We start from the raw sequence: 27,709 nt of genomic DNA, 5'->3' as shown, positions 1-27,709 counted from the left end.
CTTCAAAAGAGTGGGTTCGTTTTCATTTTATGCCCTAAACTTATTATAAATATAAACGGGTGCGCGGAATTTGATCAAGCTAATTGTAATACCTAGACTTGTTGATCAAATGCGAGTGTGCAAACATGAAATCAAATCATAACAATTAATAGCATTATTCGTGCCGAATGTTTGATAAAGTTTTGTTATTTCTGTAATCTGTATAAGTAACATGTAACTGTGAAACAAAAAGACTGAAGCATTTCGCAAGAAGAATTGATCAATTTTGTTAAAAATGCATTTAGTGAGGACATGAAAGCACCCTGACGTAAAAATCATAGCGAGAATAAACACAGGCAAAGGTCCAACGCGACTTGCATTTACAACTTACTTAATCAAAGCACTGTCTCTGAGACTAGAAGGTTATCGACACAATCGACAAAAGAAACGAACCAAATTGCGCAAATAAACTGATTCCAAAAGGTGGGTGAGAGCAAAAAAGTGGTATTAACCCCCAAATTTTATTTTCATTTGCTAACCGAGCAGCAAGAAAGTTGCCCTCTAAGTTACAGACAAAAAAAAGTAGCACAGAAATTTTCAGGGACCTAGGAAGAGACAAGAAGGCAAGGAGACGGTGGGAAGGACTCCTCCTCGAGGTATATCCTCTACTGCACTCCAGATGTGCAAGAAGTTCCGCTTATTGTTGTTGATGTTATATTGAAATTGTGAATTGTTCTAGGATAAATATTAGAACTTGTTGAGGTGCGGTTAAGCAGAGAAGAGCGAGATGGTGTCGCAGTTTTAAACGAAGGTTCATTAGCAAGATCGGAACGTCAGTGATTCGAGGCTATGTTCAGATCATATCTCAGTTCCCTGGGGGCAACCCTTTAGTAGACAAGTGGAAGAGTAGCTATACTCGTAGCTGTTTCGAGCCATAGCAACCGCGTTAAATATGTTAAACTGCCGCTGTATGATCCACCTAGGCGTGCAACGTTTTATATATTATGACGCTCCGCGATAAAAGTATTTCTTTCCTTGCATTTTGTTCATTTTATGCAAGATAATCAACGAGAATGGAGGAAGATGTGTGCCATATAAAAATTGAGAAAATAATTCGCTGAAGAAAGCGAGAGACACTGAGGTGAGTTAAGACAAAAAAAACTGACTTAGAGTAAGTTGATTGGACGGGAGAGCAAGCAAGAAAATATTCCCGCATTGTAAACACAACCTTCTCGGTTGCCTTGAACTTAAGTAAGTGCAGCTTACGTGTTAGTCATAACAGTCAGCAATCCACAGGACTTTCAATCTTTGTTGAGCAGCTAAAAACCGTTCATTGAGTTCTCAAAATGCGCTTGCCTATCCAGGTTTCTTGTCTTGCAGTTTTCCTCGTCCTGACCGTGAGTGGCGCCAACAACTCCTCCAAATCTTGCGCTAAACCGTACGACAAGATGATGGTTTGTAATCTGATGTGTAACCTGCTTCAGGATTCGGATGCAAACGACGCCATTAAAATGCTGCAAACTAAATTGGAATATCTCATTGCAGTGGTCAACAAGCCTTCACCTACTCTGCCACCAGTTAAAATGACTTGTCTCCAGTGTCATTGCCGTCTTTCCTTTCGAAAGTTTCAAATCGTTACTGTTTCTTTACTAAGCTCGGTTCGAGAAGGTCGCGTATGTGGGAAAATATCGCGCGCGTCCACGCCTTAGTTCCCTCCCTCGTGTCTTTCGTCTCTCACCCATCAATCAAAAAAGGGAAACATAGAAGTCCAATGTATTCATTCTCATATTTTTCAAAACTACATGTAATTGGACTTTTACCTTTTTCACAGCCGTTTCCGCCTCTTCCTGCAAGGAACAGTATGAAAAACGCAGGTGGGTTTTGTGGTATACTATGATACATTCCGCGAACTAAGCGATACAAAGGAAGGTTGGGATTTGATTTCAAAATTCTGAGATTCCCCAACAATTAAAGCAAAAAGCCAAAGATAACAAGTCTTTATTATTTTAATTTACCCCATTTCTCTCCCTTGCCAGTTCCACCAAAAGCCAAGTGTATCCGTTGATGTTTGGTTCACGGAAGATTCCTGTTTACTGTCACATGGGCAACTTTGGATGCGGAGATGGAGGGTGGACGCTGGCCATGAAGAGCACAAAGGTATGTATGTAGCTGTCTTCTTTCAACGACATTCTTGGCAAAAGTTATAAACACATTCAACATGTGACATAGCTGACTAATTTTCCTGATTACTCTTTCAGAAAACTTTCCATTACGATTCTGCTTTTTGGAGCAACAGAAATGCCTATAACCTTGCTGGAGGGAAGACTGGGTTCGACATGCAACAAACCAAGCTGCCTACCTACTGGAACACAGCCTTCTCTAAGATCTGCCTTGGTATGAAGATCGGTCAGCAGATCAAGTTCCTCGTCATCAATAAGCAGGCCAACTCACTGTACGCACTGATTGCTGACGGGAAATACCGCGCAACGTCACTGGGTCGTAACACGTGGAAGACGCTGATTGGTTCTCAGGCGTCCTTGCAAATCAACTGCAACAAAGAAGGGTTCAATGCTGCCGGTAGCAGTAAGGGCTACTCCAAAGCAAGAATCGGTATCCTTGGAAACAACGAGAAAGCATTCTCAGACACTGACTCGAGAATCGGGTTTGGTACTGGACGGCGTAACGATGATTCAAACACGTGTTGCAACAATGCTATAAAGGGTCATACATCAGATAACGGAGCCAAGAACATCAAAGCCATGGGATATGTCTTGCTCTAGTAGAGTGGAACTGACTCGTACATAACTGTACAAGAGAGGCATTGATGAAATAAAGAAAAAGTCATCAATCACTTGTTGATCGTTATTCTAGTAATTGACTGGCCGACTGACTTACTGACTGACTGACTGACTGACTGACTGAGCAATTAGCTGACTTCTTATCGGCCTTGCTAAATGACCTGAAACTACTAGGCTAACTCACAAACAGACTGAGTAACTCAACAACAACGAACTGCCTTTTATTACTGACTGCCTCCTACTGACTGATTGGCTGACTGTAAGGCCGGCCTTGACTGATAAGCCAAATGACAGACTGATGGCTGATTGACAGACAAACTGACCAATAGACTGAACGATTGACATTCTGACCGACTGGTTACCCTGGAAAATCTGAATAAAGACCTGGCTGATTGACTAAGAACAGGAATCTAAGGACTAACTGGCGGACTACCCAAACACAATCACTAAATGGTGTGCTGATTACTGGACTTCTGACAAAACAGAACGACTACCCAGCAAATGAACTAAGAAGGTTCGTGAGTAATAGACTGACAGCCTGACTCAACTAACTGACTGACCAGAGAAATCGACTTATGAACCAAATCAGTGGATGAACACAAAGGACAGACATGTCACACAGACTGAGTAACCAATACACTGTCCGACTGGTTTGCGGAGCAGTGGGCTCACTAACAAAATGGCTCCCAAATGGATGAACCCACACTTATCAAAAAAATGTAGGACTGATTGGCTAAGCGATGGTCCGCCCTGACCCACGAAACAACTCAAAAATTAAGGGGAGGGAAAACACTGACTGATGTGCTTGTTTGCTGAGCAGTGTACTGAATAAATGGCAGTCAAAAAAACTAAATGAATATCAGTACTGACTGACTGAATAACAAACCAGTGGACTAAAGGAGTAACGGAACAAACTGAGAGACCAAATCACGGACTGACTGACTGACAGATGATGCACTTCTATTGCCTTCTTTTATTCTCATGACAACCTTAACATTCTTAATAGAATATCAAACAAAGCATTGAATAAGCGGTCCGAGCTTTCTTTTGCTAAATCAGTGAGCTTGTCCTTGAAAAAAAAAACCACTCTCTTTTGAGTTAGCTATCACAATTCGCCAGAGCAAAAACAATGAAAAAAGTAAGCAGTCACTTGTTGGTCAATACAGGCAGTGACAACTCGTGTTTTTGAAAATTTTGTTGTTCCCCTGTTTATTGACATTAAGTACATTAATGTTCTCCACATTGCAAACGATATTGACCTCAAGTCCTTTCCTGGGTGTACTATACATTTTCTTAGGTTCTCTGGTGTTCCTTGAGCAGACCAAACAAGAATACTTACAGGGGAAGTATCACGTGAATTTGATGTTATTTCAAAACCCAAATATGTTCGTCTGTCAACAGAAACCAATACATATTTGTCTAGTTTTCAAATAAATAAATTATCACACCAGGACCCAGTTGTTCAATGCCCGATTAAGCTAATCCTGGATTAACGAGAATTTTTGATTCAAGTTTAATTACTAAACAATAAAGATTTTTCAAAAAGATTTCTGTCCCTCAGTTTTAACTTTGGCTTTTCTGTACCATTGGCTTAAAATTAGATTTTAAAAACATTTTTAACGAGCGAGCTGAAAACCTTGGTTAACTTTTAATCGTGGATTAGCGTTAATGGGCTTTCGAACAACCGAGACCCAGTGCGATAAAACTGCCGATTAGTACCTCTGGCAAAAGACAGAGTAGGTCGGAATGGATTGAAACTTGAAAAATGTTAGGCTAACGTTCTTCACGTTCTCGCATTTTTGTTTCCAAAATGCGCTAGAATAGATCATAAGTTGTTTCTTTGAAGAGCTGAGTTGCTTTCTTTGTAGTTGTTCTAGAATTATTTTGTAGCTAAGTGAAGGTCTTATTTCACCATTTTTTAACAAAAGAGGTCAAAAAACCCCATGAGACTTCCCCTTTAAAACAACAACAAAAAAAGCAAATAATCACCTGTCATGAGCACATTGAAAGGGTAACTGACACTTGGACAGACGCTTAATTAGCTCCTGACATACACTAACACCAAGAGGCACCCCAAATTTAACAGCACCTACAAACAAACAATAGAAACAAGTATGAAGGACGTTTAGGAATGCAATTTGGACTGATTTTTAGTGTAATCTTGCCAAATGCGCTCTGTAAAATGAAACAGATTTTACAATTTGGCTTACATAATCGATAATGCAAAAGTTCAGGCACTTTTTAGCTAAACGAAAAAAAACAAACAAACAACATTATAGCCTTGCATAAAACCCTTGAATCAAAAAATATGATCTCGGTTTAGTAACAATGTGCCCTTACAATACTAGTTTGCACTCCTGGTAAGTTGTTGGGACTCAGAAAAACTCTAAGGCCTTCAGCCAAATGAAAAAGGTACTTGTTGTGCAGTTCTTGTCCCTACTCCAGGGCTCAAGACCAACTTTTTAGCTCGCAAGCCCAGTTGTAAGTAACAGGTCTGATTTCACAAGCCAAAACAAAGTATTCACTTGCCACAGTTTCACTAATTCGTTTTACGAAAAGGGGAGAGACAAAGGACAGACATTTTTTATTAGATGTGTAATAATTACCGAGAAAATATCTACCTCACTCGAAAAATTTAAGGTTTTTTTTCACTGTTTACAAACTGCGTTATTTGCGATTGACATTCCAAGTTGACCTTAAAATATAAGAGCCTTAACTTTACGCATGTAGCTCAAAAAGCGACCACACGTACTAGGTCTTTTTCTCTTGATTTGCTTTTGTGATTGTTAAATAATTTTCATTTTTGTTTTCTGTCCGGCACTCCAGCGCGTTACCATTTTTACTAGCCAAAATGGCTAGTAAAAGCACAAAACCTACTAGCCAAAACTGAATTTTTATCAGTCTGTCAATGTCTAAATCTGCGTGTATAATTGTTTAAACAACTTCTTTGAGTCAGCTGACAGTAATGCAATTGTTTGTGTTCAGAAAATTTGTTTCTCATGGACACCTGACACTCTCGTCTCTAAATAAGTAATCAAAGTGTATTTTCTCCCCACAGTCTCTGCGGTGACCACTAAATTCTCAGTCCGATTCACTCAAAAACGCGAACCAAATAGTGGGGAGAATTTAAATGTTTTGAGTAAGAAACTGACAGGGTACACATGAGTGACCTTCCTGTAATTTGCATTTGATCGTGGACACTAACTGCTTCGCCCCCAAGACAATTAAATTCAAATTTTCTGACCTCGAATGATTTATAGAAAATGTCATGATTAGTCTTCTTTTAAAAGAATCGTTTCGTTCTATTTTCATAAAGTTAAAATATTACCAAAAACACGCGATCCTTTAAAACTAAGATTGGTTTTCATGACCAAAAAATAGTGATCTAACGCGAGTGCAAACTTGAAATTTCCAATTAAACAAAACATAATGCTATTCTTATCGACTTGTGTCAATCGTTTCACCAAATTGGTCAGTCTATAACAGGAATATGTCTTAAGAAAAAGCTGAGGCATTTTGCAAGAGGAATTGACAACTTTTTTTCAAAACGCGTTTAATAGAGAAAATAGGACACGTGTACTTACGTTGGCGTGACGCCCTGAAGAAAATAAACACACTACAAATGGCCCCCCGGCATAAAGAAGCTGTTCGAACGGCGAGAACACTCAAAGAAACCTTGAAGGAACAAGTAAGGAAAGACGAAGGGAAAGAAACAGCAAATCGAGGTAAGATAGGAAATACAATAATGATCAATCCATAAGATTTACGGCGCCGGTAGAACGATGCTTGCATGAAAACTATGAATTATAGTAGGCTGTTTATCATGGCGTGCGAAGGCACGGTTGGGTAATAAAAAGCTGGTGTGTCGGGCTTTGTTGAAACTTTCGGTCTTAGGATTACTGAGAAAATCTGTGGTTCGTTGCTAGGTATGAGCTACCTCGGCGTGCGACTTGTATAAGAAATCAGTAATTTTTATTTAAAACAATTGAAACAAAGCGTGACCTTCGAGACCAGAAGGTAATCGAAACATTAGCGTCAGTTGAAACGGGTCGAAATTGCACGACGGAATAATTCCGAAAAGGAAGGTGAACTGTTGGGGAAAAAGGGGCTTCTTTTATTTTCACTTGCTAACGTAACTTCAGTTGCTCTCTAAAGTCACAACGAAAACTGAACGTTTCACCCTCGCAGTTTACTGAGCATGGGATCAAGCCACCACAAACAGCGACATTTTGAAAATTACAGACAAACTTCTCGGTTAAGCGGACACTTTCTTTCAAGTGAGGGTTTCGAAAAAAATTCAGTATCGATTACTGGAAATGAAACCTCTAATAAAGGGCCACTTTTGATAGGCGTCCAGGCTACCTTAGTGTGATCCATACAACATGATACAAGGGATATCACGTCTTTTTCTACGTCTATTAAACGGCCAACAATAACTGAATTAAGTGACTTTTTAGATACCTACGAAAGGAAAGAGTTCCAAAATAAATTCAAGCTAAAATGTTAAGTGTAAATAAACACATTAACGGAATGTAATACGTGCATTTATTAATTTTGCAATAACGATCTGTGAAATGTCTTATTCAATATGTATTCAGTTTTGGTTCGCAGTTTAAACAACTCACATATTTCGATTGACACCGATACAATCGGTCTGTATTCACAAGTTTTATTTCTCATTAACATAACCGACACGTTTGTCTTCTCGGAAAAAATCACAGTCCATTTTCTCTTAACTTGAGTAGCAGTCGTTTCCTCTCCAAGTGATAGAAGTAGTGAACGAATGCTTCTGGGAAGAACGAGTTTCCATCCGGCTGTCGGAAAGGAGATGACTGCTCTGACGCAGGCTTATTTTCTCCTTACAATCCCCGCCTTGAATACATTGAATACTTTCATTCTGTCTTTGTGGCCATTGATAACATGTCAGCAAAAAGGCTAGGAGAATTCACGTTTTCAGCAGGACAATAAAAAGTTAATATGAGTGACCTTCCCGTTATTTGCATCTCAAAGCTTTGTGCTACGTGTCCAACAGAATTAAATATGCTGTAAGCTAAACTGACTTGGAAAAGATATCAAAAGAATCAGTTCGTTTTCGTTTTGTTTTATTCCCTAAAATTATTATAAATTAAACGGGTGCGCGGAATTTTATCAAGCTAGTTGTAATACCTAGACTTCTTGATCAAATGCAAGTGTGTAAACATGAAAGCAAATCATAACAATTATTAATAGTATTCGTGTCGAAGGCTGAATAAAGTTTTGTGATTTCAGTAAATCTGTATAAGTAACATGTAACTGTGAAACAAAAAGACTGAAGCATTTCACAAGAATAATTATTCAATTTTGTTAAAAATGCATTTAGTTAGGACATGAAAGCACTCTGACGTGAAAATCATAGCGAGAATAAACACAGGCAAAGGTCCAACGCGACTTGCATTTACAAACTTAATCAAAACACTGTCTCTGAGACCAAAAAGTTATCGACGCAATCGACAAAAGAAACGAACCAAATTGCGCAAGTGAATGGTTCTAAAAGAGGTGGGTGAGATCAAGAAAGTGGTGTTAACCCCCAAATTTTATTTTCATTTGCTAACCGAGCGGCGGGAAAGTTTCCCTCTAACTTAAAGATAAAAACTGACACAGAAATCTTCACGGTACTAGTAAGAGACAAGAAGGAAAGGGGACGGTGGAGAGGGAACTCCCCATCGAGGTATATTCTCTACTGCACTCCAGATGTGCAAGAAGTTCCGCTTATTGTTGTTGATGTTTTATTAAAACTGTGAATTCTACTAGCATAAATATTAGAATTTGTTGAAGTGCGGTTGAGTAGAGAAGATCGAGATGGAGTCGCAGTTTCAAACAAACATTCGTTAGGAAGATTGGAAGGTCAGTGATTCGAGGCTATGTTCTGCATCATATCTCAGTTCCCTGGGGGAAACCCTTTGGCAGACAAGTAGTAGAGTAGCTGTACTCTTAGCTGTTTCATGCCATAGCAACCATATTAAATATGTTAAACTGCCGCTGTATGATCTACCTAGGCGTGCAACGTTTTATATATTATGACACTAAAAATCTAGACATTTAATAATGTAACATTTCACCTCCTGGTTTTCATTTTATTTTAATTTCTTATTACGCGATAAAGGTCTTTCTTCCCTTTCATTTTGTTCATTTTATGGAAGATAATCAACAAGAATTGAGGCAGATGTGTGCGACATAAAACTTCAAAAAAATAATTCGCTGATTAAAGGGAGAGACACTGAGGCGAGTTAGGATAAAAATAACTGACTTAGAGTAAGTTGATTGGACGGGAGAGCAAGCAAGAAAATATTCCCGCATTGTAAACACAACCTTCTCGGTTGCCTTGAACTTAAGTAAGTGCAGCCTACGTGTTAGCCATAACAGTCAGCAATCCACAGGACTTTCAATCTTCGTTCAGCAGCTGAAAACCGTTCACCGGATTTCTCACAATGCGTTTGCCTATCCAAGTTTATTTCCTTGCAGTTCTTCTCGTCCTGACCGTGAATGGCGCCAACAACTCCTCGAAATCTTGCGCCAAACCGTACGACTTGATGATGGTTTGTAATCTGATGTGTAACCTGCTTCAGGATTCGGACGCAAACGACGCCATTAAAATGCTGCAAACTAAACTGGAAAATCTCATTGCCGTGGTCAACAAGCCTTCACCTACTCTGCCACCAGGTAAATGATTTGTCTCCAGTGTTTTCCCCGTCTTTTCTTTCGAAAGTTTCAAATCGCTTCTGTATCTTTACTAAGCGCAGTTCGAGAAGGTCGCGTGAGTGGGAAAATAGCGCGCGTCCACGCCTAAGTTCCCCCTCTCGTGTCTTTCGTCTCTCGCGCATCAATCAACAGAGAGACAGATAAAAGTCCAATGTATTCATTCCTATATTTTTCAAACACATTCAAACTACATCTAACTGAACTTTTACTTTTTTCACAGCCGGTCCTGCCTCTTCATGCAAGGAGCAGTATGAAAAACGCAGGTGTGTTTTGAAGTGTACTATGATACATCCCACTAACTAAGCGAAACAAAGGAAAGGTTTGGATTTGTTTTAAAAATTCTCAGTTTCCCAAAAATTAAAGAGAAGAGGCAATGATAACATGTCCTTATTATTTCAACTTACACCATTTCTCTCTCTTTCCAGTTCCAGCAAAAGCCAAGTGTATCCGCTGATGTTTGGTTCACAGAAGATTCCTGTTTACTGTCATATGGGCAACTTTGGATGCGGAGATGGAGGCTGGACGCTGGCCATGAAGATTGACGGCACAAAGGTATGCCGGTTGTCCTCTGACGATATCATTCTTGACAAACGCTGTTCAAATATTGAACATCTGGCAGTTGACTAATTTTCCCTTTTTCTATTCCAGAAATCTTTCCATTATGATTCTCCTTTTTGGAGCAACAGAAATGCCTATAACCTTGCTGGAGGGAAGACTGGGTTCGACACACAACAGACCAAGCTGCCTACCTACTGGAACACACCCTTCTCCAAGATCTGCCTCGGTATGAAGATCGGTCAGCAGATCAAGTTCCTCGTCATCAATAAGCAGGCCAACTCACTGTACGCACTGATTGCTGACGGGAAATACCGTGCAACGTCACTGGGTCGTAACACGTGGAAGACGATGATTGGTTCTCAGGCTTCCTTGCAAATCAACTGCAACAAAGAAGGGTTCAATGCTGCCGGTAGCAGTAAGGGCTACTCCAAAGCAAGAATCGGTATCCTTGGAAACAACGAGAAAGATTGTACAACAACTGACTCGAGAATCGGGTTTGGCACTGGAGGATACAGTGATGACTCCAACACCTGTGGAAATAAGAGTTACAGTAAGCGTTCGGATAATGGAGACAAAAATATCAAGGCGATGGGATACATCTTGGTTCAGTAAAGTAAAACTGACTCGTGTATTACTGAACAATGGAGCCATTAATAAAATTAAAAGTTCAATAACTTTTTGTCGTCCGTTGATGAAGTAATATATCAAACACGAGGAAGTGTCTTTCATTTGATCTCCAAACACACCAACTTTGAAGTGTTTGGGGATCGGATAAAACACTATTTCGAATGTTCGACATAGCTTAACCTCAAGCAGTTGGCTTAATCAGCGAGACCTTCGCTGGCCAAATATAAGCACCCTTTCAGTTCACTTTTAACTGAAAGAAACAGAAAAGGAAAAAGAATTAATAAAAGAGAAAAAATAGTTTAGGAAAAGGAGCTTCAAGTGTGCTGCAAATTGTATTTCCGTCACCAGTAAGTGTTTTCTTTTCGTAATGCGTAAGCTTTGCCTGTGGTTTTTCCTGTAATCGTAAAATGTCCAGGACGCTTGCAAACACGTTTACCTTTCAAGCAAACGTTTTTGCAATTTAATATGCCGTTTACAAGTTCTCGAAGCTATCTTTTGTTTACCATGAGAAGGCAAATGAGTTCCCAGTAGATTCAATTCCCTGACGCAAACATTGGAATGTTTTCCTTTACTTGTAATATGATTGGACTTGTGATTGTTTGTCTAAACTCAAGGCAAACTCTTAAAGACACAATTGGGATAGCAAGGTTGAATTGAAATGCAAATATAGGAAGGCTATTGCATGAAACGATCGAGGCCACTTGGTGTTGACATGTACACTATTGTTCCACTCTGCAATCCAACTTCCTCTCTCACACCCCGCCATGTCTTGGCCCCAGATCCCTTTCGCAATGCATTTCAAGATGGTTGTTTACTATTGGAAACCCTGAAGAGAACAGCTATCAGGAAAATATTCCAGTCTCTCACACGCAGCTTTCAATATCTAATACTGACTGTATGTTTGCGCTACTTGTTTAAACAACTTCTTTGAGTCAGCTGACAGTAATGGAATTGTCTCTGTTGAGAAGATCTGTTTCTCATAGACACTTACTTGTCTCTCAAGAAGCAATCAAAGTGTATTTTCTCCTTACAATCTCAATGCATTGATCACTAACATCTCAGTCTGATTCACTCGAAACTTTGAACGAATGGTTGGGAGAATTTAAACGTTTTGAGTAACAAACTGACAGGGTACACATGAGTGACCTTCCTGTAATTTGCATTTCATCGTGAACACTTACTGCTTCGTCCCAAAAACAATTAAATTCAAATATTTTTACCTTGACTGATATGCAAAAACTATTATAATCTGTTTCCTTTTGAAAGGATACTTTCGTTTCATTTTCATGAAGTTAAAATATTACAAAAACAGGCGATAGTTTAAATCTAAGATTCGAGACATGGAGAGCTAACGCGAGTGCAAACTTCAAATTTCAAATTAACTGGCAAAACATAAAAATGCCATTCCTATGGAATGGTGTCGAAAGTTTTACCAAATTAGTCAGTCTATAACAGAAACATGTCTTAAGAAAAAGCAGAAGCACCTTGAGAAAAAAATGACGACATTTTTTTCAAAATTACTGCGTTTAATTGGGACAATGACTCTCTCCTTCGCAGAGGCTCCATCAGTGGAGAAACGTAGAAAAAAGGAGGGGAAAGGAAGGAAAACGGGGGAAATAAAAAATCGGGGCGCGCGGGGGACGTCCCCGCGCGCTTTAATATTTCTCTCCCCCAGGCTCTACTCGTTTAATTTCCCTCTCCTCAGGCTTTCTAAGAAGCCTCTGCGGAAGAGAGAGGGACAATGAGGACACGTGTACTTGTGTTGGCGTGACGCCCTGAAGAAAATCAACACATTGTTAATGAACAAGCAGTTCGGACGGCGAGTGCACTCAGGGAAACTTTGGCGGAACAAGTAAGGAAAGACGAAGGGAAAGAAACAGCAAATCGAGGTGAAAAAGGAAATACAATAATGATCAATCCGCAAGTTCACGGCGCCGGTAGAGCGATGCTTCTGTGAAAACTATGAAACTTGTCTGAGTAGGCTATGTATTATGGCATGCGCAGGAGCGGTTGTGTAATGAAAAGTGTGTCGGGGTTTCTTCAAACTTTCGGTCTGAGGATGAGAAGATCTGTGGTTCGTGGCTAGGTATGGGCCACATCGTCTTGCGACTTCTATAACAAATTACTTTTATTTATTAAAAACAGTTGAAAAAAGCGTGACATCGACCGTTTAACTTTTAGTCTGTCTCTGTGGCCATTGATGATATGTCAGCAACAAGGCTAGGAGAATTCATGTCTTCAAAAAGACACTAAAAAGTTAATATGAGTGACCTTCCAGTTATTTGCATCCAACAACTTTGTGCTACGTGTCTAACGGAATTAAATATCAGTGCCCAGTAAGATAAACTGACTTGTAAAAGGTATCATGAGCTGTGATTTTAAAATGGTCGGTTTGCTTTAGTTTTGTTTTATTCGGCCCAAAAACTGTTATAAATTAAACGGATGATTTTAGACTGGTTCTTACAACTATAGACTTCACGATCTAATGCAAGTGTGATAACATGAAATCAAAACATAACAATTAATAGTATTCGTGTGGAATACTAACTATCAATCAATAAATCAATCAGTCGCTTATTTACCTAGTATCGTCTAATGAGGTAAAAGTTCGTTCAAAATACGAACATGCTGAATAAAAAACAAAAATTAAAAGCATAAACAAAAAAATTGTTTTCACTCAGTCAGATTTCACTCATGAAGAGTTGAATAATTTTGTCCAAATGCATTTAGTTAGACATTTAATAGTGGAAAAATTCATCTCCTGGTTTTCATTTTATTTCTATGTTTATTAATTAATTTCTGTTTCTTTTTTTTTTTTTTGGTTTTATGCCATAAAAGTCTATCTTCCTTCAATTTTGTCCATTTTACCCACGACAATCAACAACAATGGAAGAAGTTGTTTGTGATATAAAACTTAAGTATATAATTCACTGATGAAACTGGGAGGCACTGAGGCTAGTTAAGATAAAAATAAACTAGGAGTAAGTTGATTGGACGGGAGAAGAAGCAAGAAAATATTCCCGCATTGTAAACACCTTAGCTTCTCGGTTGCCTTGAACTTAAGTAAGTGCAGCGTACGTGTCAGTCAGCAATCCACACAACTTTCTGAATCTTTGCTGAGCAGCTGAAAACCGTTCGGAGTTCTAAAAATGCGCTTGCCTATCCAAGTTTATTTCCTTGCAGTTTTCCTCGTCCTGACTGTCAAAGGCGCAAACAACTCCTCCCAATCTTGCGCCAAACCGTACGACAAGATGATGGTTTGTAATCTAATGTGTAACCTGCTTCAGGATTCGGACGCAAACGACGCCATTAAAATGCTGCAAACTAAGCTGGAAAATCTCATTGCAGTGTTCAACAAACCTTCGCCTACTCTGCCACCAGGTAAAATGATTTGTCTCCAGTGTTATCGCCGCCTTCCCTTTCGAAAGTTTCAAATCGCTTCTGTATCTTTACTAAGCACAGTTTGAGAAGGTCGCGTAAGTGAGAAAATATCGCGCGCGTCCACGCCTTAGTTCTCTTCCTTGTGTCTTTGGTATCTAGTCAATCAATCAACAGAGAGACAGAAAGAAGTGCAATGTATTCATCCTTATATATTTTTCAAACTACATCTAACTGGACTTTTACCTTTTTCACAGCCGGTCCGACTCTTCATGTAAGGAACAGTATGAAAAACGCAGGTGGGTTTTGAAGTGTACTATAATAGATTCCGCGAACTAAGGTTCGGGTTTGATTTCAAAATTCTGAGACTCCCAAAACTTAAAGAAAAGAGGCAATGATACTATGTCCTTATTATTTTAACTTACACCATTTCTCTCCCTTTCCAGTTCCAGCAAAAGCCAAGTGTATCCGCTGAAGTTTGGTTCACAGAAGATTCCTGTTTACTGTCACATGGGCAACTTTGGATGCGGAGATGGAGGGTGGACGCTGGCCATGAAGATTGACGGCACAAAGGTATACAGCTGTCCTATCACTCTTGACAAACGCTGTTCAAATATTTAACATCTGGCAGTTGACTAATTTTTCTTCTTTCTATTCCAAAAAATCTCCCATTTCGATTCTCCTTTTTGGAGCAACAGAAATGCCTATAACCTTGCTGGAGGGAAGACTGGGTTCGACACTCAACAGACCAAGCTGCCTACCTACTGGAACACACCCTTCTCCAAGATCTGCCTCGGTATGAAGATCGGTCGGCAGATCAAGTTCCTCGTCATCAATAAGCAGGCCAACTCACTGTACGCACTGATTGCTGACGGGAAATACCGTGCAACGTCACTGGGTCGTAACACGTGGAAGACGATGATTGGTTCTCAGGCTTCCTTGCAAATCAACTGCAACAAAGAAGGATTCAATGCTGCCGGTAGCGATAAGGCCCACTCCAAATCAAGAATCGGTATCCTTGGAAACAACCAGAAAGCATGCTCAACCACTGACTCGAGAATCGGGTTTGGTACTGGAGGGCATCACGATGATTCCAACACGTGTGGAAACTACGCTATAAAGGGTCATACATCCGATAACGGAGCCAAGAACATCAAAGCCATGGGATATATCTTGGTTCAGTAGAGTGGAAATGACTCGTTTATTACTGTACAAGAGAGGCATTGATGAAATAAAAAGAAGTCATCAATCACTTGTTGACCGTTTTTCTAGTAATTGACTGACTGACTGACTGACTGACTGACTGACTGACTGATTGACTTCTTATCTGCTTAGCTAAATGACCTGACACCATCTGACTAACTGACAAACAGGCTGAAAAACTCCACAACTTGAACAACGAACTGAATCCTACTGACTGATTGACTGACTGTTAGGTCGGCCTTGACTGATCAGCCAAATGACGGACCGATGGCTTACTGCCAGACAAACTGACTGACCAATGAACTAAACGATTTACATTCTGACCGACTGCTTACCCTATATGAAGACCTGGCTGATTGACTAACAACAGGAATCTAAGGACTAACTGGCTGACCACCCAAACACAATCACTAAATGGTGTGCTGATTGCTGGACTACTGACAAAACAGAACGACTACCCAACAAATGAACTTAGAAGGTTTGTGAGTAATAGACAGACAGCCTGACTCAACTAACTGACTGACCAGAGAAATCGACTTATAAACCAAATGGATGGACACAAGGACAGACATGTCACACAGACTAACTAACCAATACACTGTCCGACTGGTTTTCGGAACAATGGGCTCACTAACAAAATGGCTCACCAATGGATGAACCCACAAACACACTTACCAAAATGGTGTCGGACCCATCTGACCTACCAAACAACTCAGAAATTAATGGGTGGGAAAACACTGACTGATTCGCTTGTTCGCTGAGCAGTGTACTGAATAATATGGCAGTCAAAAAAACTGGATGGATATCAGCACTGACTGACTGAATTACAGACCAGTAGACTAAAGGAGTAACAGAACAAACTGAGAGACCAACTCACGGACTGACTGACTGACAGATGATGCACTTCTATTAACTACTTTCATTCCCATCACTGCCTTAACATTCTTGAAAGAATATCAAACAAAGCAATGAATAAGAGGCCCGAGCTTTCCTTTGTTAAATCAGTGAGCTTGTCTTGGAAAGGAAAAACACTTTTTATTCAGTTAGCTTTCACAATTCGCCAGAGCAAAAACAATGAAAAAGTAAGCAGTCATTTGTTGGTCGTTAGAGGCAGTGACAACTCGGGTTTTTGAAAATTTGTTGCTCCCCTGTTCATTGACACGAAGGACTTAAAATATTCCCAAGATTGCAAACGATAATGACCTTAAGTCCTTTCCTGAGTGCACTATACATTTGCTTAGGTTCTTCGGTGTTCCTTGAGCAGTGCAGACCGAAGCTTGTCCATTCTTGGTCGACATTCAAGTTTCTGACACCAGAAATAAAAAGAAACAGACACTAAAAAGTGGCAAATTAGAACGAATATTTCACGAAGAAAACACCTTGAGACAGAAAACACTGTTCAACCAAATCTGCACTATTATTTCTTACGTGTACCTGAGACACCATTTTCTTTCGCAAAAACCTGAAGTCTGCCAGTAAAATAACAGAAGACCTGTGTAAACAGGACAAAACAAAGTAACTAGCAACGTTAATTCGGATAAGGCAGTTTTCAATTGAGTGTCGAAAGTAATTTCGCGTTTGCTTTGGTTTTGCTTTACGTTGCTTTGTAATTGGTTGGCAAAGTTCGCGCCATTTTCTCAACAAATGGAAAGCCAAAACGCGTTTTCCCGCGCTTGGCGCCGGTTACATGTATTTGCTTCGAATTCTGATTGATTCATTGCGCTGTTTACCTCTGTTGTGATTGGTCAGAGTAATTACTTTGGTTTGTTTTTACGACACTCAATTGAAAACCGAAAATAATGCTACGAGAACTACGAGTGCCAAGGCAAGTCTTTTACATGAATTTATATCGCTACAACTATCAACCTGATTGCAAACAACATAACTTGGTTTCTGTTGATGGCAATGAAGCTTTTGCTAACATGAACTAGAACATTCAACTTGGTGCACCTGGAAGAGCTTGAAGCGAATTAAGGCGAAAAAGACCAGGTGGAGATGATGCAGTTGCTCTATATGTCCATCCCTACCCTTGGGGTCCTTGGGAATTTGACAGTTTTTTGCACTGCCAATACATACTTATAAGAGATAGAAATCACCAAAAACTTCAAGATGCGGTCCATTTTAACAAAAAAGAATATCAGCAAGACTTAAATTCTCGGGAAGTATCACGTGAATTTGATGTCATTTCAAAACCCAAAAATGTTTGCCTGTCAACAGAAGCGAATAAATATTTGTCTCGTTTTCTAAAAAATTATCGTCCCAGTGCGATAAAACGATCGATTAGTGCCTCTGGCTAGAGACAGAGTAGGTCGGAATGGATTGAAAATTGAAAAATGTTAGGGTGACGTTTTTCACATTCTCGCATTTTTGTTTCCAAAATGCGCTAGAATAGATCATGAGTTGTTTCTTTCAAGAGCTGAGTTGATTTCTTTTGTAGTTGTTCTAGAATTATTTTGTAGCTAAGTGAAGGTCTTATTTTATAATTTTTTAACAAAAGAGGTCAAAAACCCCATGACACTTCCCCTTCACAACAACAACAACAAAGAAACAAATAATCACCTGCCATGAGCACATTGAAAAGCCTTAACTGACACTTGGACAGACGCTTAATCAGCTCCTGACATTCACTAACACCAAGAGGCTCCCCAAATTTAACAGCACCTACAAACAAACAAACAAACAACAGAAACAAGTATGAAGGACGTTTGGGGTGGGACGCTTGGGATTTTTAGTGTAATCTTGCCAAATGTGGTGTGTAAAATGAAACAGAGTTTAGAATTTGGATTGCAGACTCGATAATGCAAAAGTTCAGGCTAGCTAAACGAAAACAATCAATCATTATAGCCTTGCATAAAACCCTTGAATCAAAAAATATGATCTCGGTTTAGTAACAATGTGCCTTTACAATACTAGTTTTCACTCCTGGTAAGTTGTTGGGACTCACAAAAACACTCGGGGTCTTCAGCCAACTGGAAAAGGCGGTTCATGTGTTGTGCAGTTCTTGTCGCTACTCCATGGCTCAAGATTAACTTTTTAGCTCGCAAGCCCAGTTGTAAGTAACAGGTCTGATTTCACAAGCCAAAACAAATAATATTAATTTGCCACAGTTTCACTTTTAATTCGATTTACGAAAAGGGGAGAGACAAAGGACAGACATTTTTAATAGATGTGTAATAGTTACTGAGAAAAAACTCCCACACCCATGAGCGTTAAGGTCTTCTTCACTGTTTACAAACTGCGTTATTTGCGATTGAAATTTCAAGTTGACCTTAAAATGAAAAAGTCTTAACTCTACGCATGTAGCACAAAAAGCGACTGCAAATACTAGGTCTTATTCTCTTGATTTGCTTTTGTGATTATTAAATAATTCTCATCTTTGTTTTCTGTCCGGCACTCCAGCGCTTTAAAATTTTCACTAGCCATTAGAGAAATCTCAAAACCTACTGGCCAAAACTGAATTTTTATCAGCCTGTCAATATCTAAATCTGCGTGTGTAATTGTTTAAACAACTTCTTTGACTCAGCTGACAATAATGCAATTGTTTGTGTTGAGAAAATTTGTTTCTCATGGACACCTGACACTCTCGTCTCTAAATAAGTAATCAAAGTGTATTTTCTCCTTACAATCTCATGCGGTGATCACTAAATTCTCAGTCTGATTCACGCAAAACGTGAACCAAGTAGTAAGGAGAATTCAAATGTTCATTTGAGTAAGAAACTGACAGGGTACACATGAGTGACCTTCCTGTAATTTGCATTTGATCGTGGTCACTTACTGCTTCGCCCCCAAGACAAATTAAATTCAAAATTTCTGACCACAAATGATTTACAGAACATGTTATGATTTGTCCCCTTCTAAAAGCATCGTTTCGTTCCATTTTCGTAAAGTTAAAATATTACCAAAAACAAGCGATCCTTTAAAACTAAGATTGGTTTTCATGACTGAAAAATAGTGATCTAACGCGAGGGCAAACTTGAAATTTCAAATTAAACAAAACATAACAATGCTATTCCTATCGAATGGTGTCGAAAGTTTTACCAAATTAGTCAGGCTAAACAAAAAGATATTCTTTAGAGAAAGCTGAAGCATCTTGATAAATAAATTGACGACTTTTTTGAAAATGTGTTTAAAAAAGAAAAAAATAGGACACGTGTACTTATCCTAGAAAGAGTCCTTGAAAGAATAAACACAGGCGAAGGGCCACCATAAAGAAGCTGTTACAAAGGCGAGTTAGACGCTCTCAGAAACCGGAACAAGAAGGAAACAAAAGAGAAACAAAGACTAAACAAGGAGGGAAACGAACAGAAAATCGAGGTAAGAGAGGAAATACAATAATGATCAATCCGAAAGATTTACGGCGCCGGCAGAGCGATGCTTATATGAAAACTGTGAATCATAGTTGGCTGTTTATCATGGCATGTGAAGGCGCAGTTGTGTATTGAAAACTGCGTTGGGGTTTATTCAAACTTTCGGTCTAAAGATGAGAAGATCTGTGGTTCGTGGCTAGGTATGAGCTACCTCGGCGTGCGACTATTATAAGAAATGACTTTTATTTAAAACAATTGAACAAAGCGTGACCTCCGAGACAAGAAGGTTATCGAAACATTAGCGTCAGTTGAACAGGTCTGTTAATACACGACGGAATAATTCTGAAAACGAAAGTGAACTGAGGGGGAAAAGAGGGATTCTTTCATTTCCTTTTCTAACGTAACTTCACTGTTGCTCTCTAAAGTCGCAATGATAACTGACATTTTGCGCTTGGGTTTTATGAGGATTTGATCTTCTCTCCACAAACAGTATATTCAACAATGTAACATCTAGCCTCTAGGTTTTATTTTTTCCTGCCATTATTTCGTCGCTCGTCACTTCAATTTTGTCCTTATCACTCGTAACCTACGACAATCAACAACAAATGAGATCACCTTAATTTTAACAGCGCAACGGATTTGAAATTTTTTTTAATAGGTATGAAATATAAGTGAGTTTTGGAGAGCATGGCTGGAAAAAGGAACGGGAATTTACAGACAAACCTCTCGGTTAAGCGGCCACTTTCTTTCAAGTGAGGGTTCCGATAAAATTTTCCCTAATGATTACCGGAAATAAAAACTTTTAGTAGGCGTCCGGGGCTACGTTCTACGTCCATGAAACGGCAAACAAAAACTGAATTTAGTGGCTTTTTATTACAGAGCTGAGGCCCACGAAAGGAAAGAGTTCAAAATAAAAGCTAGCTAAAATAGTGAGTGTCAATAACCACGTTTCTAGAAATTATGTAATACGTGCATTTATTAAGTTTGCAATAAGGAGCTGTCATATGTCTTAATGGATATGTATTCAGTTTTGGTTCGCAATTTAAACAACTCCGATATTTCGATTGACACCGATACAATGGTCTGTATTGAGAAGTTTTGTTTCTCATGAACACAACCGACATGTTTGTCTCCTCGGAAATAATCAAAGTCCATTTTCTCTTATTTTGAGTAGCAGTCGTTTCCTCTCCAAGTGGTAGAAGTAGTGAACAAATGCTTCCGGGGAGAACGAGTTTCCAGCCGGCTGTCGGAAAAGAGACGACTGCTACGCACGCTTATTTTCTCCTCACAATCCCCGCCTTCAATACATTGAATACTTTTATTCTGTCTATGTGGCCATTGATAACATGTCAGCAAAAAGGCTAGGAGAATTCATGTTTTCAGCAAGACACTGAAAAGTTAATATGAGTGACCTTCCCGTTATTTGCATATTCAAAACTTCGTGCTACGTGTCCAACGGAATTAAATATGCTAAGCTAAACTGACTTGCAAACGATACCACTTCAAAAGAATCGGTTCGTTTTCGTTTTGTTTTATTCCTAAAATTATCATAAATTAAATGGGTGCGCGGAATTTAATCTAGCTAGATGTAATACTTGTTGATCAAATGCAAGTGTGTAAACATGAAAGCAAATCATAACAATTACTAATAGTATTCGTGTCGAATGCTGAATAAAGTTTTGTGATTTCAGTAAATCTGTTAAGTAACATGTAACTTTCTAATTGAAACCAAAAAGACAAAAGCATTTCACAAGAATAATCGAACAGTTTTGTTAAAAATGCATTTAGTTAGGACATGAAAGCACCCTGGCGTGAAAATCATACCGAGAATAAACACAGGCAAAGGTCCAATAAGACTTGCATAAACAAACGTAATCAAAGTACTGTCTCTGAGACTAGAAGGTTATCGACACAATGGAAAAAAGAAACGAACCAAATTGCGCAAATGAATGATTTCAAAAGAGGTGGATGAGAGCAAGGAAGTGGTGTTAACCCCCAAATTTTATTTTCCTTTGCTAACCGAGCGGCGGGAAAGTTGCCCACTAACTTAAAGACAAAAACTGACAAAGAAATCTTCACGCTACTAGTAAGAGACAAGAAGGAAAGGAGACGGCGGGGAAGGAGCTCCCCATCGAGGTATATCCTCCAGATGTGCAAAAAGTTCCGCTTATTGTTGTTGATGTTATATTAAAACTGTGAATTCTACTAGGATAAATATTAGAACTTGCTAAGGTGCGGTTGAGTAGAGAAAAGCGAGTCGGAGTCGTAGTTTCAAAGAAACGTTCGTTAGGAAGATCGGAAAGTCAGTGATTCGAGGTTATGTTCCGCATCATATCACAGTTCCCTGGGGGCAACCCTTTGGCAGACAAGTGGTAGAGTATCTATACTCTTAGCTGTTTCATACCATAGCAACCCCGTTAAATATGTTAAACTGCCGCTGTATGATCCACCTAGGCGTGCAACGTTTTATATATTATGACACTAAAAATCTAGACATTTAATAATGTAACATTTCACCTCCTGGTTTTCATTTTATTTTAATTTCTTATTACGTGATAAAGGTCTTTCTTCCCTTGAATTTTTTCATTTTTTGGAAGATAATCAACGAGAATGGAGGAAGATGTGTGCGATATAAAACTTGGGAAAATAATTCCCTGGTTAAAGCGAGAGACACTGAGGCGAGTTAAGATAAAAATAACTGACTCGGAGTAAGTTGATTGGACGGGAGAGCAAGCAAGAAAATATTCCCGCATTGTAAACACAACCTTCTCGGTTGCCTTGAACTTAAGTCCGTACAGCCTACGCGTTAGCCATAACATTCAGCAATCCAAAGGACTTTCAATCTTCGTTCAGCACCTGAAAACCGTTCACCGGATTTCTCAAAATGCGTTTGCCTATCCAAGTTTATTTCTTTGCAGTTTTTCTCGTCCTGACCGTGAATGGCGCCAACAACTCCTCCAAATCTTGCGCCAAACCGTACGACAAGATGATGGTTTGTAATCTGATGTGTAACCTGCTTCAGGATTCGGACGCAAACGACGCCATTAAAATGCTGCAAACTAAACTGGAAAATCTCATTGCAGTGGTCAACAAACCTTCACCTACTCTGCCACCAGGTAAATGATTTGTCTCCAGTGTTTTCCCCGTCTTTTCTTTCGAAAGTTTCAAATCGCTTCTGCATCTTTACTTGGCGCAGTTCGAGAAGGTCCCATGAGTGGGAAAATATCGCGCGCGTCCACGCCTTAGTTCCCTCCCTCGCGTCTTTCGTCTCTCGCGCATCAATCAACAGAGGGACAGATTGAAATCCAATGTATTCATTCTTACATTTTTCAAACACATTCAAACTACATCTAACTTGACTTTTACATTTTTCATAGCCGGTCCTTCCTCTTCATGCAAGGAACAGTATGAAAAACGCAGGTGGGTTTTCACGTGTACTATGATACATTCCGCTAACTAAGCGAAACAAAGGAAAGGTTTGGATTTGTTTTAAAAATTCTCAGTTTCCCAAAAATTAAAGAGAAGAGGCAATGATAACATGTCCTTATTATTTCAACTTACACCATTTCTCTCCCTTTCCAGTTCCAGCAAAAGCCAAGTGTATCCGCTGATGTTTGGTTCACAGAAGATTCCTGTTTACTGTCACATGGGCAACTTTGGATGCGGAGATGGAGGGTGGACGCTGGCCATGAAGATTGACGGCACAAAGGTATGCAGCTGTCCCATCATTCTTGACAAACGCTGTTCAAATAATTAACATCTGGCAGTTGACTAATTTTCCTTGTTTCTATTCCAGAAAACCTTCCATTACGATTCTCCATTTTGGAGCAACAGAAATGCCTATAACCTTGCTGGAGGGAAGACTGGGTTCGACACACAACAGACCAAGCTGCCTACCTACTGGAACACACCCTTCTCCAAGATCTGCCTTGGTATGAAGATCGGTCAGCAGATCAAGTTCCTTGTCATTGATAAGCAGGCCAACTCACTGTACGCACTGATTGCTGACGGGAAATACCGTGCAACTTCACTGGGTCGTAACACGTGGAGGACGATGATTGGTTCTCAGGCGTCCTTGCAAATCAACTGTAACAAAGAAGGGTTCAATGCTGCCGGTAGCAGTAAGGGCTACTCCAAAGCAAGAATCGGTATCCTTGGAAACAACGAGAAACATTGCGCATCAACTGACTCCAGAATCGGCTTTGGTACTGGAGGGAGTAGTGATGACTCCAACACGTGTGGAAACAATGCTGCAAAAGGTCTTGGATCCAATAACGGACCTAAGAACATCAAAGCCATGGGATATATCTTGGTTCAGTAGAGTGGAACAGACTCGTACATTACTGTACAAGAAAGGCATTGATTAAATAAAGAAAAATTCACCAATCACTTGTTGATCGTTATTCTAGTAACTGACTGACTGACTGATTGATTGATTGATTGATTGATTGATTGATTGATTGATTGATTGATTGATTGATTGATTGATTGATTGACTGACTGACAAATGACAAACAGACTGAATAACTCCACAACTTGGACAACGAAATGAATCTTACTGACTGATTGGCTGTCTGTTAGGTCGGCCTTGACTGGTCAGCCAAATGACAGACTGATGGCCCACTGACAGACAAACTGACTGACCAATAGACTGAACGATTGACATTCTGACCGATTTGTTACCCTGAAAAATCTGAATGAAGACCTGGCTGATTGACTAGCAACAGGAATCTACGGAATAACTAAACACAATCCATTTTCTTAGGTTCTCCGGTGTTCCTTGAGCAGTGCAGACCGAAGCTTGTTCATTCTTGGTCGACATTCAAGTTCCTGAAAGCAGAAATGAAAAGAAACAGTCATTACAAAGTGGCAAAAAAGAACGAATATTTTACGTATGAAACCCCCTGGGACACAAAACTTTGTTCAACCAAATCTGCTCTATTATTTCTTACATGTACCTGAGACACCATTTTCTTTCCCAAAAACCTGAGGTCTGCCAGTGGAATAACAGAAGGCTGGGTGAACAGGACAAAACAAAGTAACTACTAACGTTAATTCGGATACGGCAGTTTTAAATTGTATGTCGAAAGTAATTTCGCGTTTGCTTTGGTTTTGCTTTGCTTTGCTTTGTGATTGGTTGGCAAAGTTCGCGCCATTTTTTTAACCAATGGAAAGCCAAAATAATCGTCTCTTGGTTGCACGCGTTTTCCGCGCTTGGCGCCGGTCACATGTATTTGCTTCGAGTTCCGATTGGTTCTTTGCGCTGTTTCCGTGTGTTGTGATTGGTCAGAGTAACATCTTTGGTTTTGATTTTACGACACTCAATCGAAAACCGAAAATAATGCTACGAGAATTACGAGGGACAAGACAAGTCTTTTACAAAGATTTATATCACCACAACTATCAATCTGATTGCAAACAACATAAGCTTAACTTGGTTTCTGTTCATGACAATGAAGCTTTTGCTAACATGACCTAGAACATTCAACTTGGTACACCTGGAAGAGCTTAAAGAGAATTAAGGCGAAAAAACCCAAGTAGAGATGATGCAGTTGCTCTATATGTCCATCCCCACCCTTGGGCTCCTTGGGAATTTGACAGTTTTTTTGCACTGCCAATACATACTTAAAAGAGATAAAAATCACCAACAACTTGAAGATGTGGTCCATTTTTACAAAAAAGAAAATCAATAAGACTTAAATTCTCCATATCTGCAGCCCTCTCCCACCCTCCCCCGCGAAACAGGAATACATAGAGGGGAAGTATCACGTGAATTTGATGTCATTTCAAAACCCAAAAATGTTTGTCTGTCAACAGAAACGAATAAGTATTTGTCTAGTTTTATAATAAATTATCACACCAGTGCGATGAAACTGTCGATTAGTGCCTCTGGCCAGAGACAGAGTAGGTCGGAATGGATTTAAAATTGAAAAATGTTAGGCTAACGTTTTTTCACATTCTCGCATTTTTGTTTTCAAAATGAGCTAGAATAGATCATGACTTGTTTCTTTCAAGAGCTGAGTTGCTTTCTTTCTAGTTGTTCTAGAATTATTTTGTTTCTAAGTGAAGGTCTTATTTCGTCATCGTTTTAACAAAAGAGGTCAAAACCCCATGACACTTCCCCTTCATAACAACAACAACAACAACAACAACAAAGAAACAAATAATTACTTGCCATGAGCACATTGAAAAGGTAAGTGACACTTGGACAGACGCTTAATCAGCTCCTGACATTCACTAACACCAAGAGGCTCCCCAAATTTAATTGCACCTACAAACAAATAACAGAAACAAGTATGAAGGACGTTTGGGGTGGGACGCTTGGGATTTTTAGTGTAATCTTGCCAAATGTGGTGTGTAAAATGAAACAAATTTTAGAATTTGGATTGCAGAATCGATAATGCAAAAGTTCAGGCACTTTTTAGCTAAACGAAAACAATCAATCATTATAGCCTTGCATAACACCCTTGAATCAAAAAATATGATCTCGGTTTAGTAACAATGTGCCCTTACAATACTAGTTTTTACTCCTGGTAAGTTGTTGGGACTCACAAAAACACTCAGGGTCTTCAGCCAACTGAAAAAGGTGTTTGTTGTACAGTTTTTGTCCCTAGTCCAGGGCTCAAGACTAACTTTTTAGCTCACGAGCCCAGTTGCAAGTAACAGGTCTGATTTCACAAGCCAAAACAAAATATTCACTAGCTACAGTTTCACTAATTCGTTTTACGAAAAGGGGAGAGACAAAGGACAGGCATTTTTTATTAGATGTGTAATAATTACTGAGAAAAAACTCCCACACCCGTAAGCGTTAAGGCTTTTTCACTGTTTACAAACAGCGTTATTTGCATCGGAAATTCCAAGTTGACCTTTAAATGAAAAAACCCTTAACTCTACGCATGTAGCACAAAAAGCGACCACACGTACCCCGTTTTGTTCTCTTGATTTGCTTCTGTGATTATTAAATAATTTTCATCTTTGTTTTCTGTCCGGCACTCCAGCGCTTTACAATTTTTACTAGCCAAAATGGCCAGTGAAAGCACAAAAACTACTAGCCAAAACTGAATTTTTACCATCTGTCAATGTCTAAATCTGCGTGTATAATTGTTTAAACAACTTCTTTGAGTCAGCTGACGGTAATGCAATTGTTTGTGTTCAGAAAATTTGTTTCTCATGGACACCTGACAAGTGGTCAAGATTTGGCAAGACTTCGCCAAATTCCCAAATAAATGCAAATAAGCTAAACACATGGCGAATTTGACGATATTTTGTCAAAGACCAAAATGCAAGCTAATGGGCTCAAGACAAGGGTACCAACAAAGTGGCGAATTTGACGAACACGGCGAATTTGGCGAATATGGCGAATTTGACGATATTTCGCCAAAGACGAAAATTCAAGTAAATGAGCTCAAGAAAAGGGGCCCTGTATCCACCTAAAATCATTATAGCAAAGTAATGAATTACAATAAACGCTTGTGGTCTAAAAAACTTGTAGTCTGAGAAAAAAAATTACAATATATATGATTCTAACAACACTTTTGGGCTAAAATATTACAGGATAGAAAAAATAAATAAAAACATATACACACTAAGAAAATCTATGCGAAATCGTGTTTCATCATTAGTCGCTTAAAAGCCTCCAAGGACGCTGCCCGCTTGTATGTTTCAGGTAACGAGTTAAATAAAATCGCTCCGGAGTATCTAAAAGTTCTCTTCCCGAGGCTAAGTTTGGGTCTTGAAGAATGAATGTCTTCACGCCGACCTGTATTGTAACTATGGAAACTGTGGTAACTATGGTAACTATGGAAACTGTGGAAACGGGTGGGAAAACACTGACTGATTCGCTTGTTTGCTGAGCAGTGCACTGAATAAATGGCAGTAAAAGTAAACTGGACGGATATACAAACTGACTTAATAACAGACCAGTGGATTAAATGGGTAACGGAAGAAACTGAGAGACCAACACATGGACTGAATGGCAGATGACACTTTTATTGACTCCTTTCACTTCCACCACTGCCTTACTAACATTCTTAAAAGAATAAAAAATATAAAATAAAAGAATATCAAAAAAAGCATTGAATAAGAGGCCCGAGCTTTCTTTTGCTAAATCAATGAAATTCT

At 39.3% G+C, this 27,709-nt stretch overlaps 4 protein-coding genes across 24 annotated transcripts in view; 3 read left to right on the top strand and 1 right to left on the bottom strand.

The window, feature by feature from the left end:
* LOC146467199 (putative skeletal organic matrix protein 5) overlaps positions 1–23,974 on the top strand; it is a 33,731-nt gene extending 9,757 nt beyond the window's left edge. The window contains exons 1-6 of one of the 7 annotated variants that reach the window (XM_085126294.1): positions 19,424–19,595; positions 22,150–22,376; positions 22,507–22,704; positions 22,966–23,008; positions 23,171–23,297; positions 23,385–23,974. In XM_085126294.1, the coding sequence (XP_084982420.1) occupies positions 22,575–22,704; positions 22,966–23,008; positions 23,171–23,297; positions 23,385–23,909 (825 nt within the window). In that variant the 5' untranslated portion in view covers positions 19,424–19,595; positions 22,150–22,376; positions 22,507–22,574 and the 3' untranslated portion in view covers positions 23,910–23,974. Of the gene's footprint in view, positions 1–6,344; positions 6,503–8,430; positions 9,149–9,278; positions 9,477–9,735; positions 9,779–9,940; positions 10,068–10,163; positions 10,749–12,524; positions 12,590–19,423; positions 19,596–22,149; positions 22,377–22,506; positions 22,705–22,965; positions 23,009–23,170; positions 23,298–23,384 lie in introns of those variants that run through there. The other 6 variants (XM_085126292.1, XM_085126293.1, XM_085126297.1 and 3 more) reach the window with 6 other exon arrangements.
* The window catches only part of LOC146467196 (DNA mismatch repair protein Mlh3-like), a 121,641-nt gene that overhangs the window by 62,708 nt on the left and 31,224 nt on the right, over positions 1–27,709 (bottom strand). For 2 of the 15 annotated variants that reach the window (XM_085126284.1, XM_085126285.1), the window contains exon 9: positions 17,841–17,942. The exons of 8 other annotated variants lie outside the window; for them this stretch is intronic. In XM_085126284.1, coding sequence (XP_084982410.1) covers positions 17,841–17,942 — 102 coding nt within the window. Of the gene's footprint in view, positions 1–15,186; positions 15,286–17,840; positions 17,943–25,790; positions 25,860–27,709 lie in introns of those variants that run through there. 5 more of the 15 variants (XM_085126283.1, XM_085126281.1, XM_085126276.1 and 2 more) reach the window with 4 other exon arrangements.
* Positions 994–2,895, top strand: LOC146467201 (putative skeletal organic matrix protein 5). Its single transcript, XM_085126332.1, has 4 exons — positions 994–1,587; positions 1,811–1,853; positions 2,016–2,136; positions 2,238–2,895. Exons 1-4 carry the CDS (start codon positions 1,326–1,328, stop codon positions 2,757–2,759), a joined length of 948 nt encoding a protein of 315 aa, XP_084982458.1. The 5' UTR covers positions 994–1,325; the 3' UTR covers positions 2,760–2,895.
* LOC146467200 (putative skeletal organic matrix protein 5) lies at positions 14,562–15,313 on the top strand. The gene is made up of 2 exons (XM_085126333.1): positions 14,562–14,647; positions 14,735–15,313. The coding sequence occupies exons 1-2, from the start codon at positions 14,589–14,591 to the stop codon at positions 15,261–15,263; spliced, it is 588 nt and encodes a 195-aa protein (XP_084982459.1). The 5' UTR covers positions 14,562–14,588; the 3' UTR covers positions 15,264–15,313.

The sequence above is a fragment of the Pavona decussata genome, unplaced genomic scaffold (assembly GCF_977016875.1).
Source record: "Pavona decussata unplaced genomic scaffold, jaPavDecu1.1 SCAFFOLD_137, whole genome shotgun sequence".
In the NCBI taxonomy this organism is placed as follows: Eukaryota; Metazoa; Cnidaria; class Anthozoa; order Scleractinia; family Agariciidae; genus Pavona; species Pavona decussata.
Note: the sequence above shows the minus strand (reverse complement) of the source record. Positions and strands in the feature narration are given on the sequence as shown.

Bases quoted from the DNA above. Each gene is read 5' to 3' on its own strand.
- LOC146467201 (XM_085126332.1), top strand. From the start codon at position 1,326: ATGCGCTTGCCTATCCAGGTTTCTTGTCTTGCAGTTTTCCTCGTCCTG. The intron at 1,588-1,810 runs GTCTTTCCTTTC...CCTTTTTCACAG, and splicing joins TTGTCTCCAGTGTCATTGCC to CCGTTTCCGCCTCTTCCTGC. The intron at 1,854-2,015 runs GTGGGTTTTGTG...CTCCCTTGCCAG, and splicing joins GAACAGTATGAAAAACGCAG to TTCCACCAAAAGCCAAGTGT.
- LOC146467200 (XM_085126333.1), top strand. From the start codon at position 14,589: ATGGGCAACTTTGGATGCGGAGATGGAGGGTGGACGCTGGCCATGAAG. The intron at 14,648-14,734 runs AAAGGTATACAG...CTTCTTTCTATT, and splicing joins GCCATGAAGATTGACGGCAC to CCAAAAAATCTCCCATTTCG.